The 19,663-nt window shown below is 42.1% G+C and overlaps 1 protein-coding gene across 1 annotated transcript; it reads right to left on the bottom strand.

Annotated features, from left to right (window-relative positions):
• Nucleotides 1-1,082: 1,082 nt before the first annotated feature.
• On the bottom strand, nucleotides 1,083-14,823 carry LOC310771618 (tetraspanin-18B-like; the record flags this gene model as incomplete). Its single annotated transcript, XM_083664193.1, has 7 exons — nucleotides 14,808-14,823; nucleotides 8,801-8,853; nucleotides 7,727-7,808; nucleotides 6,818-7,030; nucleotides 1,847-1,921; nucleotides 1,691-1,744; nucleotides 1,083-1,181 (listed from the first exon to the last, which is right to left on the bottom strand). Coding segments are annotated over exons 3-7 (498 nt in total), but the record flags the coding sequence as incomplete, so codon positions are not given.
• Nucleotides 14,824-19,663: the final 4,840 nt, after the last annotated feature.

The following is a 19,663-nucleotide window of genomic DNA, read 5'->3' as shown; positions in this document are numbered from 1 at the left end:
CAACCCTGAGAACAGAGTTTTCTGTAGCCTACCTTTAAACAACCCTATGAACAGAGTTTTCTGTAGCCTACCTTTAAACAACCCTGTGAACAGAGTTTTCTGTTTAAACAACCCTGTGAACAGAGTTTTCTGTTTAAACAACCCTGTGAAGAGTTTTCTGTAGCCTACCTTTAAACAACCCTGAGAACAGAGTTTTCTGTAGCCTACCTTTAAACAACCCTATGAACAGAGTTTTCTGTAGCCTACCTTTAAACAACCCTATGAACAGAGTTTTCTGTAGCCTACCTTTAAACAACCCTATGAACAGAGTTTTCTGTAGCCTACCTTTAAACAACCCTGTGAACAGAGTTTTCTGTAGCCTACCTTTAAACAACCCTGTGAACAGAGTTTTCTGTTTAAACAACCCTGTGAACAGAGTTTTCTGTAGCCTACCTTTAAACAACCCTGTGAACAGAGTTTTCTGTAGCCTACCTTTAAACAACCCTGTGAACAGAGTTTTCTGTAGTCTACCTTTAAACAACCCTGTGAACAGAGTTTTCTGTAGCCTACCTTTAAACAACCCTGTGAACAGAGTTTTCTGTAGCCTACCTTTAAACAACCCTGTGAACAGAGTTTTCTGTTTAAACAACCCTGTGAACAGAGTTTTCTGTAGCCTACCTTTAAACAACCCTGTGAACAGAGTTTTCTGTAGCCTACCTTTAAACAACCCTGTGAACAGAGTTTCCTGTAGCCTACCTTTAAACAACCCTGTGAACAGAGTTTTCTGTAGCCTACCTTTAAACAACCCTGTGAACAGATGTTTCCTGTAGCCTACCTTTAAACAACCCTGTGAACAGAGTTTTCTGTAGCCTACCTTTAAATAACCCTGTGAACAGAGTTTTCTGTAGCCTACCTTTAAACAACCCTGTGAACAGAGTTTTCTGTAGCCTACCTTTAAACAACCCTGTGAACAGAGTTTTCTGTAGCCTACCTTTAAACAACCCTGTGAACAGAGTTTTCTGTAGCCTACCTTTAAACAACCCTGTGAACAGAGTTTTCTGTAGTCTACCTTTAAACAACCCTGTGAACAGAGTTTTCTGTACCTCCAGAGCAACGATGCCCACTGCCACGCCCACAATGATCACAGCGTTGTCCTCGACCTGCTGCTGCAGATCTTTACTGTACATGTACATGTCACTGTACTGTAACATGCATGGAGTTACACACACACACACACACACACACACACACACACACACACACACACACACACACACACACACACACACACACAAAACAGTAACTTGACATAATGTGACTTGGTCATATACCGAAGAAGATAAGAAGATGCTTCAGATGCACTGCATAGATCGGTGGTGGTGGCTGCGGTTGGGTAGGTTTGGTAATTATTTGTGCTGTTGTTGTAAAAAGGGGAGCCAGTAAAGTCTGTGTAGTTGCTGTATCCACAGCACTTGAACTAGAAGGAATATGGCAAATAGGTGAGAGAAATTACATCTTTGGGTGTGACAGTGATTTGTTCAGTGTTGGGGGTCTAGTTTTGTTTGGGAACACTTAAGGCTCTGGCTTCTCTGTCAACTCACCTGTCAGCTCTGTTTACTGGGTCATGTGGTTTTCTGTGATGATAGGGATGATGAATAGTGTTTGAATGGATTAGATGATGTCACAATTCACTTGAAAAAATATACCGTACCTCTACCACCTCCTTCATGGCGACATCCTTCAGAGTCTCAAGGAATTGACGAACCTGAGGAAGACGGGCAGAAAATATTGTCATCATACTTCCTACATTTCCTACCAACTGCAGTTCTTGCTGTGGAAAATTCAGTTGTTTTTGAGAGCCACGTACCTTATCCTTGAAGACGAACATCACCACCACTCCGGCAACCTCAGCGATGACGATGATCAGCACAATGATGAAGTACTGGAGGGGAGAAATGATACCGGATTAGCACTCGCAGTGTCTGGTGCGTTAAAGGGATACACCACTTTTTTGGAAGTTTAGCTCATTTGCCACATCCCCCCCACATAACCAAGATACACCATGCCTTACCGGCACTGTCCGCTCAGTTTACAGTGAGCTACAGTCGTGAAGTTAGTGATTATCGCCATAGAATGGAGGCTAATGGTACAGCTGTTAAAAATCTGCCAAAACACACATCTCACGGCGCCAAAATACATGTTGTGCTTCGGGTACTCACCACACGATGAAATGCTAATCTAAAATGCACATAATCTGTCTTTTTGGAAGGAAAAGAGGTCGGCGGCCATGTTTGGAAAGTAGTGCCGGCTACCTCTTTTCCTTCCAAAAAGACCAATTATGTGCATTTTGGATTAATATTTCATCATGTGGTGAGTACCCAAAGCACGACATGTATTTTGGCGCCGTGAGATGTGTGTTTTGGCCGATTTTTAACAGCTGTACCATTAGCTTCCATTCTATGGCGATAATTACTAACTTCACGACTGTAGCTCACTGTAAACTGAGCGGACAGTGCTGGTAAGGCATGGTGTATCTTGGTTATGTGGGGGGATGTGGCAAATGAGCTAAACCTCCAAAAAAGTGGTGTATCCCTTTAAGACCTGCCATATTGTTTTTTAATGGGTTGCCATGGTGGAGCTAGCTCAAATGTTGTGTCAGTCCAAAAGGCTTGAAGAAGCATTTCTGGGTTAGGGCAGTCAGACCCTCTTGTCTTTCAGTCTGATACACTCAGACCACATGGACAATGGCATTCCGATAATGTGTACAGGGGTGGGCAACTGTAGATTTAAGCAATATAGCATGAGAGCCAGTGTGTTGTGGCAAATATATCCCGCTGATCAACTGACTGTTGAGCAGCGGAGACAGCTGTCAGATCCTTGTGAATCGATCTTCGCTTATAACTTTACTAATACTTTGCAGAAAATTATGTTTTGTACAAGAATAGATGCGGGCTAATGTCTTCTTTGCAAAAAAAAGGCTGTTAACCCCGCATTTAACCCCGTAACGTTAGTTGGTGTCGGGCTTTGCGGAAAGCACTCAGCTTCTCAGCAAGCGCTGAGAATGCAGCGCTGCGCTCGAGCTGCCTGTCGGGGTTTCCAGAAAGCTCTCAGCTTCTCAGCAAGCGCCAGGATTGGCCAATGTCAACTTCAGTCTCCAGAACGATCCAATCAAATCACCCGCACGTCTATCTTCTTGCTAGAGGTCCCGCCTTACAGTAGTGTTTCAACTGACTCTATCAGAATACCATGCCAGTCGGACTTATAGTATTATTATTATATTTATATTATCATACTTGGAAACCGTTTTATAAAAGCAATATAGCACACGAGCTCTCATGCTATATTGCTTAAATATACCATGGTCTGGGACTGGGTGAATACTCGATTCTGATTGGCTGCAAGGTGTCCATTAATTTGTGATAATGTACAGTGATAATGTACACCTAGCTAAATGGTCTGTTCACCGTTCGTTCATATCAATGTGCCAGAATCACGACAGAGCCGTTTCAGCTCTATACCACCGTTAACGTTTAATATGGCACTTTCATAAGTTTAGAAAAAAAAATTGTCAGTCAAAGTAACTATTTAGATTACCCCTGAGTGCTCAGTTTATTCAAAATAATGGCTATTTGGAAATCTGATTTTCGTTCTGGTCAGCTGACAGAAGCCGGGCTCTCAGCTGTCAACTGTCAAACCCTCTGTTTACAACTTGCAGCGAGCAGCAGCCAGGCGCTCTGGGAGAGCGTGCGCTGCCTCTTATCACTGATACAAATCAAGTCGAAGAGGAAAAAGACGAGATCAACAAAAAGAAAACAACGAAATGGGCAGTTAACAGCAACACACTGAGATACGTCCTTTTACAGAACATACCTGGACTCCAACATACTGAAAGCTTGAGATGGTTTTCAGTCTACTCCTGCCTCGCGCCATTTCCGTCTTATAAGACCCGCAGACGTTAACGTAATTCCCTGGAATGCGAGTTTAAACGACCCAGTTAGGCTACATGGCGTTGCATTCTTAGACATTGCCGTTTTATTTTGTATGTTGTTACATACAATTGGCCAAATTATTAGTTAGCTTGACTCTAGAATTGTGCCAGGTGCAGGCACTAAGCGGCCATTTTATCCAATGATAGCCTATAGTCTCGCTGGCCAGCCTCCTCTCCTTCCGTCCGAGGAGTCTGGCGCCTCAGGTCTCCATAGTGGGATTGCGATGGGCGGTGCTTAGCGGCAGGGCCCTTGGAAAATAGTTTCAAACAATCCAACTTGCCGTTTTCAGCGTGTAGCAACGAGCTAGCGTGTAGGTTTCTGCCGTTAGCTTGCTAGCTAGTTAGCTTTGTTGTTTTCCCTGAGGCGGCAGGGCACTATTTACAGCAACACACAGGGAGGAGGGAGCGGAAGCCACTCTGATTGACATGAGCCAATGACAGAGCTTCTTAAGCGGGGAGCTGAAATCCGGCAGCGTCTGAAACTGACGCCTCCAATGGGAGAGCAGAGTAGAGCAGGGGAGGGTTTATCCCAGTTATGGAGACCTGCAGCGCCAGACTCCTTGGACGGAACGGAGAGGAGGCTGGCCAGCGAGACTAATGATAGCCTAATCTTGAGCAGCTGAGGGGACTATTTTGTCTCGCCGGTTCTCAACTCATATTCAAGGTTATGAAAACTACATTTTGATTGCAAAATGCATGGGAATATAAATTAATGGTCTTGTTTTGTTTCTTTGGCAAGTGACCATGGTATAAGCGGGTTAATGCACTTCGAGGCGTCCATTATGAGAAATTATTGGACTTCGCGGAGGCAACCGTTCACGCCTCCACGTCGTCCAATAATTTCTGATAATTGACACCTCGTCATGCATTAACCCTTACATATATATATAGCCTATATATATATATATACACACACATATGTACTGTAGGCTATTTAAGCAATATAGCATGAGAGCCAGTGTGTTGTGGCAAATATATCCCACAAATATACAGTTGATAACAGTTGATCAGCGGGATATATGCCACAACACACGCAGCTCGAGTAGAGTCCTGCACCGGGTCGGGGTTCCGCGGGGCCCCGCCGGGTACCCGCAAAAAAACGCGGGGGGCGGGTAAAAAATACACTTCTGTAAATTGGTGGGTCGGGCGGCGGGTAAAAATTAATAAATGCGGACGGGCGGCGGGTGGAACAACGACAACGTATGAGCCTTGTGTGTTTTTCTGTTACACTCAGATGGAGGCAGGGGGTGTGTCTGGCAGGCAGGGGGTGTGTCTGGCAGGGGGGGTGTCTGGCAGCTGGTCTGACTCGAACAGGAGAAAAGTTTCTGACCACGTTTTCGCAGTTTGTTTACATAACCGGCATCGTTTCAAGTATGCGCATACTGTGCAATGTGTGACGCTATATGGACTGCACAAAACATTCAAAACTCAGCTGCGGTCAAGGTGATTGATTGGAGACAATACGAGTCGGACAGATAATATAGTAGGCTAACGTTAGCTTCCAGTCAAACATACACACTGGCTGTTTTCATAGCAACAGGCAAGAACATGTCATGGATGGATAGCGTGAAAGTGGAGAGGTCTCATCCCAACGTGGATTTACGTTCCTCCAACAGCAATCATAAAGGCAGTATGGATTATACCGGACATATTGGAAATAGCTGGTAAGTCACTTTGCTTGCTGTAACTGTCTGTGTGTCTGATAGCAGAGCTATCCAGCTGGTTAGTGAGCTAGCAGCTGCTAAAAGCTAATTAACGTACATCAGCTGACGAGTCTCGGCCAGAAAGACTGCTGTTCGCCTCTCGTGTGAAACGGTGGCAGTTTCGTTTGGTTCACTACAAAATGTTTGCACTGCAGATTAACGGTTATTATATATATGCGGTTCCGGGTCGGGGGGCGGGTCTCATGTCTGCGGGGCGGGGTGGGTTGCGGTACTGATTGATCATATGTGCGGGTTCGCGGAGCGGGGTCGGTACTGCACGTCGCGGGGCCTGGCGGAACCGGGTCTTGAAAATCAGACCCGCGCAGGACTCTGAGCTCGAGTGCTATATTGCTTTTATAAAACGGTTTCCAAGTATGATAATATAATAATAATAGTAATACTATAAGTCCGACTGCCATGGCATTCTGGTAGAGTCAGTTGAAACACTACTGTAAGGCGGGACCGCAAGAACCTGCGGGTGATTTGATTGGATCGTTCTGGAGACTGAAGTTGACATTGGCCAATCCTGGCGCTTGCTGAGAAGCTGAGAGCTTTCTGGAAAGCCCGACACGCAGCTCGAGCGCAGCGCTGCATCCTCAGCGCTTGCTGAGAAGCTGAGAGCTTTCTGGAAAGCCCGACACCAACTAACGTTACGGGGTTAAACGCGGGGTTAAATGCGGGGTTAACAGGCTTTTTTTTGCAAAGAAGACATTAGCCCGCGTCTATTCTTGTACAAAACATAATTTTCTGCGAAGTATTAGTAAAGTTATAAGCGAAGATCGATTCACAAGGAACTGACAGCTGTCTCTGCCATTTGTTTTTTCTTGCCTTTTAGTAAGAGAGTTGCCATGGCAACTCATAACCCATGGCCATGGGTTATTAGAGTGGGTTACGGGATTTATACGATGGCTGTGAACCAATCAGATTGCTTGATTTGAGAGAGCCGTTTTATAAATATACATATTATCTGCATCGCCCCAACCTCTCCCAGGTAAGCTACTCCCATCTGTTGACTTCTTGTGTAACCTGTTGCAAAGTCGTTCTGTTGTTGTTGTAGTGGGTCTGGTTCATTTAGACACAAGCCTGATCCTATTTTGATATATTATATTTTTTATTTTACTTTTGTAATTCTTGGCGTATGGCTCACCATTATCAGCATCCACCTATTTTTTTTCCTGATGGCGCCACAGCAGCCCAGGAAGCCAAGGCCCGTCATCAGAAATCCCAGAGCTATGAGCAGATAGCACATAACTTTAAACAGCAGGGGCAGTTCGTCCGGAAGATCAATTCCCAGCTTTCCCAGCACGCCCAGAAGGGTGAGCGCACAATGGCCCAAAACGAAGAAGCTTGTCCCTGTCAGCTGTATACAGCAGGGAGAGGAGAGAGTGAGGATACGGTAAGGAGAGAGAGAGAGAGAGAGAGAGAGAGAGAGAGAGAGAGAGAGAGAGAGAGAGAGAGAGAGAGAGAGAGAGAGAGAGAGAGAGAGAGAGAGAGAGAGAGAGAGAGAGAGAGACAGACAGAGACAGACAGAGACAGAGACACATCCCAACAAAACATGGAGGGGGGGGGGCGTTGGATTGAGGGAGAAAGCAGAGAGACAGAGTTAGAGGGGGATCTGTGGAAATAGCAAAGGGGAACTGCATGGGGAAAAGTGGTATGGTCATATGAATTCATAGTGAGAGCTTCAACATATTGTGACAAATAGAGTAAAATTAACACATAGGCTACGACTTTTTACACTGAATACTTTGCTAAAAAGACTTGGTTCTATCTAGGTCAACCTGGGAAGACACACTTTCACACAGAACAAACACTACAACATCTAGACTTGTTTATGTGTTGTTGAACTGCAACTTACAGGAGATATCACTGAATATAGACTGACAAATAGTTACAAAAGAGGAAATTGTACAAAACCAAAGGGAATGGCTAACGTTCTTTGATCCACTATTGACTCTACTGTGTATGGTCGAGTGAGTCTGTGTTCTTGTTGGACTGGGTCTGCATGAAACTGAATGGGACAGTGCGGAGGCAATAGAAATCTTTTTCAACTTACAAAGATGATGCCATTGAAGATGAACATCGTTATTATGAGACAGCGGGGGGAACTCATCTTGGCTGGTAAATGTGATTTCACACTGTAAAAAAAAAGAAATGTTTTTAGTTAATTCAAATTTCAGCTGCAGCTTTAGAATAATGAAGCCTGTGTGAACCTTAACTTGTATGAGACCCAGCTGTGCACATGAAGTTGTAGAGCTGATCCTATCAGTGGCAACAGCTATTTCCTCAAAGCAGATTTAGCTTTGAGAGCAGTTTTGTTATTAAATGACATAATGGAGAAACAGATCTGAGATGTAGCCTAAGTGATCTCTGATCGAGTGAAAGTTTAAATAATTCCTCCCATGAGAGTCAAGCTGGCGTTGAAGGGAATGAAGGGAACTGAGAGGTTACATCGTGTCGTACAGTATCTACAGATAACGGATGTGAACATGGCAAATCATATTTGCTTGAAAGCAGGCACGTGCACACATAGACATGAAAGGGGGCTTGAGCCCCTGCCTTTTTTTCAGTCTGTAAAAAGTGCCTTTTTTTTTTTTTTTTTTATTATAATACATTTTTCATTTTCATTCCAACAACACATGAACAAAACAAACAGCTCAGACACATGAAAATATAAAATAAAAAGTGCCCTTTCCTGACCATGAATGCATTTCTAATGGTGCTTTGTATGGAAATTGCCCTTTCCATGCCGTCACTGAAGGCAGCATTCAAAGAGAAATGTCTTTTCCGAGCTCTCTTGGCCTTGAATGCACCATTTGTAATAGGCCTCTGCATGGAGCGGTGTTTTTCTAAACCGCCCCTGAAGGCACCAACCCAAAAATGAACCCAAAAATGAATGAATAAATAAATACATAAATAAATAAACCACCCAATAATTAAATAACCAAAATATAGGGAACAAATGCAGAATTGTTGCTCTTGAAAATATTTTTTACTTTACACTATTGGAAAGGGATGTTGTGTTGTTGAATCAGCAAAAAATAAAAAAAATTCTAATACACCTTATCTAAATCTTCTGTCTTGTTTTTTAGAATTATGGTTAAAATGCATGGTATATTACAAGCCTCACTCAGTATCGTTCAATGTTTCTGCCTGTGTTGCTATCTGTTGTAGTACAACAACCTAAAGGGAGAAAAGGAGCAAATAAATATTGATGCTTAAATGATTTCACAACAGTATTGCAACAGCATGCAACTTTCATATACTAATATTATTCAGTTATGGAGTTATTTTTCCGTGACAAGTCTCATCCTAAAATGAGATATTCCTCTAAATCTGGTTAAAATCGGAATATTTAAAATGAGTTATACCCCTAAATTGGCCTTCAAATTGCCTCAAATTTTCGTGCCCTTTTATGAATTTCAGCCCCTGCCCCTCTAATGTTCTCTGCACGTCTCTGCTTGAAAGGGATGAGAAGGAATAATATATAGGTCACAAAAAAGGAAATTCCCTCAGCAGATAGAAAATATACAGTAGATGAAGGTAGTGCCATATCATCAGGGCATGGACACATTACATCAATGTCATGATCAGGCCTGAATGAACGACTGAAAAATGATTTCTTGATATTGTGTAAACCTCTTCTGATGGACTCATGATTTATGGGGCTTACTGGTATCTTATCAGCTGGTAGTCACATTGCAAGTAGCACAGAGGAATCATACATTTAGTATTTAGCCAGCACCATTGCTCCCGTGTTCATCGCTTGCTTGCTGGGAAAGCTAAGCAGGTCTGGCTGTGGTTAGTCCTTGGATGGGAGACCGGTGCTGTAGGTGCTGCTGGACAACCAGTAGGAGGTGCTCCTTCCCTCATGAATAATATCCCAAATGCTCCAGGGCAGATGGAGACAGGGGCCCAATTCCAATTCGCCCCCTTACTGACTCAAGCCCTTAGAGGCGCGTTCACGTGAAGGGAGTGAGGGCTTAGGGATGTCCCACAGTGAAATCGCAAAGTGAATGAGGGCTCAGAGTGAGCCCTTTCTGCCCCCTTACCGTAAGGGAGCAGCTATGGCCACTTACGGAAAGGGAATTGCCCACAATGCATAGCGTTGTGACGTATAAAACGGGGAAGGCTGCAAATATCTGTCAAAAAAATAAAAGAACACACGCGCGAAACGAACGCGGTGTTTGCGAGTGCGCTGGAATGCCTTAATTGACAATGAAACATTACATTAATAGGGATGTCAGATTAGACAAAAATATTATATCAGAGGAATGCAAGTACGGTAGTTATTTTACACAATCCTAGAATAATCATCGATCATTTCTATTAGGTCTACAATTGCAATCCACAACTTTTTTGATGAATGAGAAATAGTTTTACCGAATCTGTATTGTACAGTATTGACATTGTGTATAATGTTGGGTGACATGTCATTATTATGCTTATTTTAATTATAATTACACATGTTGCAGATTGCAGATTTTGCAGTAGGCTACATTTATTTTTAAATGACCTGTTGTCCACTCGGAGCCAGAGCCTGGATGAGAACAGACTCATCAGGGAGTCTATCCCTCAAAGCGTCTTGACAATAAACAATATATAGCGAACCCCAAATGTGCCAGAGTCAACATCATCTTGTCAAGTGCAAAGGGCTCTGCTGTCCCAATCCTCTTATTTAGCCAATGTGGATCCCTTCCACACTTGATGACTCAACCACTTTCAGATGGCGGCCATTAGAGGGACTGAGGGTTCAGGGCTTGAGTCTTTAGGGGGCGGATTGGAATTGGGCCAGGGACTCCTGTCCTGTGAGTGAGCACCGTCCTTCAGATGAGACTTTAAACCAAGGACCTGACTCTCTGTGGTCAATAAAGTTCCCATCGGCACTCTTCACAAGAGTAGTAACCCCGGTGCCTTGGCTAAATTCCCAAACAGGCCTTCCTTCCAACATGGACACCTAATCATCCTTCGTTATCTAATCGACTCAATAAATCCTCTACTCTCCACCATGATAGCTGATGTGTGGTGGCACTAACTGGCTGCCGTGCATCACCCAGGCGGGTGCTACACATCTTGACGAGTTCACACTCGACACGCCTAACATTATAAAATAACGTTTTGAATCTGGGCCTAAGTATTATTAGTAGAATATCAGCATATTTATTTACATTAATCTAATATTGACCTAGAATATTAATTAGGGTATGAATAAGATACTAAAAAGGTGTGATTGTGCTGCCATAAAGCGATATACTTAAGCGCATTAGCGCTCGTATGAGCCAGAAGCGCCCGGCTAGCGGGGTAAGCATCCCCCTGGCTGGCTAGCCCCAGTCGCAGTCCGTTTCAGACTGAAAACATAATTTGTCTGAGATGACAAGTTGAGAGGCGGGTCATAGTATCATGTCGATGATTTGATTTGACAATTCTGTCGACTGGCTTTGGCATTGGTCAATCATGGCATGTTCCACCCCCAAATAGAGTGGGATTCAGCGTGTTGTCGTGCTACGTCAGTGGGATCCGCAGAGTACCAGGCAGCCAACTGCTTATGCATGGATGCTGCCCGCCCCCCTGGAATCTCCGAGGGCAGACCCCTGACAACCACGCTCTCAAGCGCGCGCCTTTTACGCTATTTCTGTAAATATATATCCCTGGAATGGGCGTTTTAACGAGCCAGTTACATTTCTTTGCATTCTTAGAGATTATAGTTTTTGTTTTTTGTTCATCTTTCTAACAATTGGCCAAGTTAGTAGTTAGTTTATGGGATAGGAATTCTGCCAGATGACAGGCACTAGGCGCCATTTTCTACTTCATTTGAAAGAGAAAATTATCCTGAAATGAAGATTTGATTGACAGCTGCATGTCGTGATATGATTGGTTGAAATGGGGTAGAAATTTGATAGTAGGCTACTAGGTGACGTCAACAAACTACATTACTGTTATCAATGAAATCTTGAAAAATGAACTTTTGATGTGAAAAAGTGTGAAAAACTAAAGAAATTAGATTTTTGTGATTTTTTTGCATACATTATTAAATAGGTGCACTGCATACCCAGGTATTTGAACTAAAAGAAAAGTCTTTTTTGGGTTCAGGTCGACTTTAAGGAGAGCTGTGAATCTTATTATGACATAGTAGGTGATGTTTACCACCACTGTGGTTATAGTTAACCAAACACTAAATTATATTTGTTGTATCTACTGCCAGGTCATGATGCAGAAGAAAATGTATTCAATTTTCAACATTCCGAAAAGGAACAACAGAAACACCCAGCCCAGCCCCTGCTTCCAGCCAGGTTGGCAGTGCAAGAGGTACAGTAGGTTATGGTTTAGATTAGAGTCATGGTAGCACAGATAGTCTTTTTTTAATGGAAATCAATCTTTTAATTATGAAATGATCATCATATTACAGTATAAAAGTGTAAAGTATAAAATATTCTGTGCTGTCCTGCATAATTACTGATATTTTCTGTTTGTTTTTTTCTAATCTCAGCCTGAGGGGAGTAGAGCAGAGCAAAAGAGAGGACACCAGACCACAGCAGAGGAGAGGAGTGCAGAGTAGAGGAGACCAGACCAGAGGATGAGGAGAGGAGGTACTAGATGCCTATACTAGGCATCTAGTATATACTAGATGCCTAGTATATACTAGAAACCAGTGTTGGGCAAGTTATTTTAAAAATGTAATATACTACATATTACTAGTTACTTTCATTTGAAAGTAATAAGTTACTTTACAATATTACTTTCTGTGTAAAGTAACTCATTACTTATTACACTACTTTTGCATTACTTTTACCAAAACAACAGCAGCAGCAGAATGACATCGCTGCCCCAGAACCATCCCGAAAAAATAATTTCAACCGCCTTGAAGTCAGTGTAAACAATCCAAAATTCTAAATTTTATTCTTTTCCTTTGTTATTGTCATCTGTAGTGGTTATTTGCATAAAAACACAATTTGATTAGGAAATTATTGTATCTTTTTTCAAATATGATTTAATCAAATGTAACTCAATTTGTAACTTGAGTTCCTTGACAAAGTAACTGGTATAATATTACTGAAATCCTATAAGTAATAAGTTATATTACTGAGTTACTGCTAAAAGTAATATATTACATGTAATAAGTTACTTTTGTAATGAGTTACCCCCAACACTGCTAGAAACTGATGTCATCGCTGAGACTTTGTGTGTGTGTGTGAGTGAATTTAGCACATCACTGATGTCTGTCCCACTGTCCCAGAGTCTGTCCCACTGATGACATCATCAGTGATGTGATAAATGCACTCACACACACACAAAGTCTCAGTGATGATCACATCAGTTTCTTTGCTATAGCGTGTGACAAAGTAAGGTTTGTAGCTTTGCTCTTGTGGTTTAGAGTTGAGCAATTTCCTCCTCAAGTGACAGAACTCTGTTGTGAGCCTGAGTGAGAAGCTGAGGTTGATACCATCGACATATAATAAAGATTTGAGATTGAGATTTTATTTATCTCAACGGTTGATACCATTTCTGTTTGAAATGCTGTTGCATGTCCACCTGTAGATTGAAGGTGGAAGTCCTGAGAGTCGTGTGTCTTAATCTCTGGATTTGTCCATAAGGGATGTTCTTAACTCATTGAGTGCCAGCCACTTTTGGAGAACGGACGCTCCCAGTGCCAGAGTTTCAGAGCGTTTTCAGTGATTTCTCGAGGCCCACAGAATATTGTGTGATATTACTATGTAAACACTGAACATGCACAAAGAACGATGAGACTCTCTTCTATCATCTGCAAAAAAAAGTTTATTGATCCCATTTTCCGTTCTTTAGTTATGAGCCGGAGAAGATAGCTTGATTTAACCAAAAACAGCAATTTTTTTCTAGAAGCTGAGATAATGAGCCTTTTGTGAAATTAAACATTTCAAGCACATCACTGACTCTGAAGCTAATATTTTCTAATGTAGTCACACCTCAAAAATAATTTCCTTCAATAAAACAGTGAAGGCCAGGGAATTTTGTTTGGCAGAATAATATTTTTTAGCTGCAACCAGCAGCGCTGGCCCCTGCGTGCGCTGCTGGTTGCAGCTTCTTGCTGGTCTTGATTTGCTGCTGGTGGGCATCGGATATTCTGGCTTGCGTTTGCCAATCCTGTCCTGCTGTCTGGGTCTGTCTGGGTGTTGTGTGCTGCTCTGCACACCCCCCCCCGCCTCAACTGCACACTCCTCCTCCGTATGGGAGTGTCTCTGGTGGCTCTCTGCTGAGTTTGCTGTGCACAGTGAAGGGTGCGCGACATCCAGCTTTTTTACAGCGTTCCGCGTGTGTTTAGTCGTCTTTGGCACTCTACGTCACTATTTGAATTGACGACTAAAGTCGTCATTGGCACTCAATGAGTTAATGAGCCATGGGAAGTGAAAACTGTTCGCATGCAGTAAGGTGTTCCAGTCAGTTGATTTTCTAAAGATGGAGGTGTGCAAGTATACTTGGTTGTCCTTTAAGATCCGTAGGGCAACAAAGTTAATGACTTGACTTGTTGATCATATTCCAAGCTCATCAAAAACAGACAACCTTTCACCACAGAGTGTTACCCCCTCAGAATCCTGGCTTGCATGACGCCCCTGCTTCAGCTACCAGCAGTCTTAGTGTATCACAGCAACATTTTGAATCTATACATAAGTACGGTAGTATCAACATATTTACACCATTTACAACATATATACACCATTACTAGTGCAAGCACATCACCAGATTCAACGTGAGAATTTATTCAATTTATTGTTTTTTATTGTTTTGACTCTGTATATTGAAGCACTTGATAAAAAATAGTGCAATGTGGATTTCGAGGGGGGGGGGTGGGGTTAATACGGCCCTACCAGACACTTTCTGCTTAATCTGATGACTAAAAAAAGACTAAAATGTCAACAGTCAACATTGACTAAAACTAGACGTGATTTTCGACTAAGATGAGACTAAAATAAAAGACCTGTCAACTAAAAGTTGACTAAATAAAAACAGGATGAGGTTGACTAAATATGATAAAAACTAATGAGGACATTTGACACAGGACTATGACTAAGACGAGAAAGAAAGGAAAAAAAACAATATCCGGCAAATTTAACACTGCTGTACATTTACTGAACTTACATTGATTACAAGAGTTAGATACTTACAACAATGTGCTTGAGACAGCTGTGATCTTTGCATGCGTGTGTCTGGGTGTGAGGATGTGGGAGAGACTGGCAGACAGGCAAAACCTTTGGGCAATACAAAGAAACAGAGGCATATAGAGAGGCAAAGTGACCGCCAACTTCCTGCTTCAGCACTGTACCAGAGATTTCTATCTGCCATTTATTTTCCCATCCACATTTTGTAAAATGCGTATAAAAATAGTTTTACTGGTTCAAACCAAACGGTTCAGATATATTTAGAAACAGGAGAGATCGCATAACATTTCACTGGGACAAAAATATTATATTTTTTCAATGTTTTTTTTAAGTTTTGGTCTGAGTGAAATGTTCTATGGTCTCCCTCGATTATAGCGTTAGCTGAACCGTTTGGTTCGACGAAGTACAACTATTTCACAAGCATTTTAGGAAATGTCTATCGTGAAATCTGTACAGATTCAAGTGTGCGGAAATTCCTTTTATATTTGTAACGAAATGTCTATGGGAAAATAAATCTATGGGATGAAAATCTCTGGTACAGTGCTGAAGCAGGAAGTGACGTTTCACTTTGCCTCTCTATAATGACTGATGTGGTGAGGCATTTACTGTCAATGGGTGAGGCTTCAAAGAACCTCATCCTGTTTTGCACAGGCTGCACAAGCGAGTAAGACAAACTTCCGTTCGGCGTAAAGCCTTTGTCAACAATGAGAAAGAGACACTTTCAGAAATATATATACACACATACATCAAGGAGGGCACCAATGGGAAGTTCGTCCTTTCAGTTGTGCAAAGAGGCTGAAACTATTTACAGTAAATGACAGTTAGAATCTAAAAAGTGAGGGTGATAGTCTATACCAGGGATTTGCAACGTTGACGATAGAGAGGGCCACAAAAAAAATGTCCTCGCTACCAGAGGGCCAGATTTTGCTGAGGGCTGGGGAAAATGTGGGGCATTTGAAGCCAGGTTTAGAGGAATAATTCATTGTTTCAATCTCAGTGTCGCAGCTTTGGCTTTTTTTTATCAGCACCGTTTAGTTACAGATACAGTGCAGTGTAGCTGATGGTCTGAATCATCTAGATCAGTGTTCATGTACAGATTAACTGTAGCCAGGTTCAGTCCATATGCCTGTGTGTGTGTGTGTGTGTGTGTGGGGGGGGGGGGGGTGGATCGATTCAGTGTTCTCATGGTGGATGCATGCATTTCCTACATGACTATTTCCTATATGACCAACTGCCTTGCATGCCTCAATATACACTACAGAACTCTGCTGCAAGCTGCAATCAAACACAGAAACTTTATAAGTAGGTAGAAGTGACTTGCCCGCCACCTACACACACATACACACACACACACACACACACACACACACACACACACACACACACACACACACACACACACACACACACACACACACACACACACACACACACACACACACACACACACACACACACACACACCACACACACACACACACACACACACACACACATACACACATTGCTTACTCGATATTGAATCTCCATTTGAAAATGTGCATCTCCAGTGGAGATATGCAGACCCCTGGGTAACCCGCTTCTCAGCGGCGCACATTATTAAATGCATGAATAAAAGTGTAAGGGGAAAGAACAGAATGGTTTATGAGACCACACTATTAAACAAATTGCGCTCTGCTCTCAGCTATTTCTAATGGGGATCTACTTCAACACATAAGCTATTCCACCCTGAAGACCCACCCATGTGCGATATTAAATTATATTGAAATCCCTCATAGTGAGGGGGAAAATGCAGTGCATATATATTATGAGAGTCAACCATTAGGCATTAAACCCTGCAAGATACCACTCGTGTCATTTCATTATGTGACTTATACCCTTCTGAAAAAGAGGCACAATACCAGTTTTTAGTTGTTGCGACTGGGACCAGATTGAATTGTGTAGGTTTTTTGTTGTTATTATTAAACAAATCAAAATGTAGTCATCTTTACAGTATACGTATCATACTATGAACCTTAATTGTGCTGTACTTTGCTGTGATATTATGTACTATTATATGGTACTATACTGCATTGTGCTGTAGTGTGCTGTACAGTATACTACTATACTATACTATATTATACTATACTATATATCTACTATACTTATACTATACCATACCATACTATACTGTACTGTACTGTACTATACTATACTATACTATACTATACTATACTATACTATACTATAGGGGTGGGGTAAAAAATCGATTCACCTAAGTATCGCGATTTTTAATGTCACGATTTTTTGAATCGATCTTTTATTCCAGAATCGATAATCGCAAAAAAATAAAAAAAAATAAAATAAATTTGGTGCTTGCAGTCAGGCCACTCACTGAACAGCAGGCCAGGCGCCGCCTACTGGTTTACTAGTGGTTTTATTACTTTATTAGTTAGTCTGAAGTAATAATTACACTTCAGGGTTAAAGTGGGTGCATCTCATTGTAAAATTGGACTTCAAACGGCCCAAATCTGGCTTCAAATGGCCCAAATTGGGCTTCAAACGGCCCAAATTTCACGCGCGTCGGCCCATATCGGCCTGGCCTGCTTGGTATCTAATGCCCGGCCTGAATTATGATCCCAGTCCGCCCCTGTTTTTAACTATATCGCCCAGCCCTACTCATGATATATAATATACAGTCTCTAGTGTATGATTAAACTTTTCCTATGTTCTAATCTAGTGTAAAAAAGCAAACAAACTGAAAAAATAAAGGAAAAAAATAAACAAAAATCGCAATAAATCGTAATATCGAATCGCAATAATCGTAGAATCGCAATACTGTACTTAAGAATCGCAATATAAATCGAATCGGCACCCAAGAATCGTGATAGTATCGAATCGGGAGATAAGTGATCCATAGGTATCTTATTTGCTTTTCTAGGGCCTAATCTATTAATTTCCTTCCAGAACTGTTGAGGATTATGAGTTTGCAGGTGGTCGATCTGTAATGAAAGGCCTCTATCAAATTTGCGCTTTACGATGCGCAACCTTTTATCAAATTTGGCTTGGTTTTCTTTCAAATTTACTCTCAGCTCCTCCCTCCGTTTTTTATCCGTACATTTTAAAAACAGTTTCTCAGCTTTTCTTACATTAACCCACAAATTCTGTAGTTCGGGGTTCCAGTAAGGTTTGTAAGCTTTTCTAAAACCCTTATGGTTATTACCTTTCTTTCTGGTACAGTTGTTCAAAGCAGAGTAGATACATCCGCACAGATTATCGTACCAGGTGTCCAGACCCTTTTGGTTGCCTTTAGTGCAGCCCAGTTGTTTGATGAGGTCCCCCAGTATGGTATTGTATTGGCTAGAGGCCAAAAAAGAATCTGGAAGTTGCCTCACTGGAGCAGATTTTGAATTATATGGTGGATGTGATTCATCCTTGGCCAAATAGGGACTTACTAAAACCTTTGCAACCAAAAGAGAGTGGTCGGGCAGTTTACATCTGTCCCCCAGTAGAGAGAAACCCTCTACTCCCACTCTCTCAATGAGCTCGTTTGGAGTAAAAACATTAAAGCTAACACAATTATTTAGTCCATCATGTGGTACAACAATATAATCTACTACTGCTTTTCCCTTACCTGAGATTGAGGTGAAGTTATCCTTGCATAGAGGGGTTCTTCTGTTGAGTACACAACATTTTACATCTCTCATAAATTCAATTAATGTTTCCCCATAGTTATTTACTGTGGTATCTACCGGTAAGTTGGATCTAATGGGGATATTATCCACATCCCTTATATAATCCTCAAGTTTACCAATACGGCTATTAAAGTCTCCACATAAGAACACGGCATCCACATCAGACAAACTATATAACTGGGTTGTTAAGGACCCAAAAAAGGAGTTGGACCCTGCAGTTCTAGTGGAGCCTTCAGGCGGTAAATAACAGGTGAAAATAACAAAACAGTATCCAGAGGTTATATTTTTAAGTTGTAATGCCAGTATACCTTCTATTGATTTATCCCTTACCTGAATTTCATATGATACCAACAAATTGTTATTTAATAAGAAACCTACTCCTCCTGATCCTTTTACTGCTTTTACATGTTTAGCTCGGTTATGACCGTACCAGGTGTAGGCTTGTAAATCAATGGTTTCGTCATGTTTCAAGTGAGTTTCATTAAGGGAAATGATATCAGGATTATGGTCCAATAAAATCTTTTTCCTCAGCTCGCAGTTGCGGGTGGTCCAGCCATTAATATTCCAGTGAACTAGAGTATAGTTATAGCGCTTTGATCCAAAGCGCTTTACAATGTGCGAACATTTACCCATTCACACACCGAAGGTGGCCAGCTGCCATGCAGGGTGCCGACACAGCCATCGGGAGCAATTTGGGGTTCAGTGTCTTGCCCACGGACACTTCGACATGCGGACTGGAGGAGCCGGGGATCGAACCACCGACCTTCTGGGTGGTGGACGACGCGCTCTACCTCCTGAGCCACAGCCACAGCTACTCGGCCAATAAAGCTGATTCTCACATCTGTATTCTATACTGTACATCCTTCATAAAGTGTGTTTTAGATGCTGGCAGATTGAGGCTGACAGGTTTTCAGTCATTGAGTTTATAGTGTGATATGATTTGAATTAAACGTGTTCATTGTAGGCATGAAATTGAAGCTCCTACCTGTGCAGCTGAGGTCTGATCAGTGAGGAGTGTGTCTGCACAGAGAAGCTTCCACAGGGCCCTTTATCTTCTGTCACACACACACACACACACACACACACACACACACACACACACACAGATGGGGAAGAAGGGCGTGGTCCAAACACCACTCATGGGGTGAGCAACACTCCCTGGTGAGCAACGTCCGTTCAAAAATAGAA

The sequence above is a fragment of the Poromitra crassiceps genome (genome assembly GCF_964638095.1).
Source record: "Poromitra crassiceps genome assembly, contig: HAP1_SCAFFOLD_884, whole genome shotgun sequence".
NCBI classification, from domain to species: Eukaryota; Metazoa; Chordata; class Actinopteri; order Beryciformes; family Melamphaidae; genus Poromitra; species Poromitra crassiceps.
This window is presented reverse-complemented; position numbering and strand designations above follow the sequence as displayed.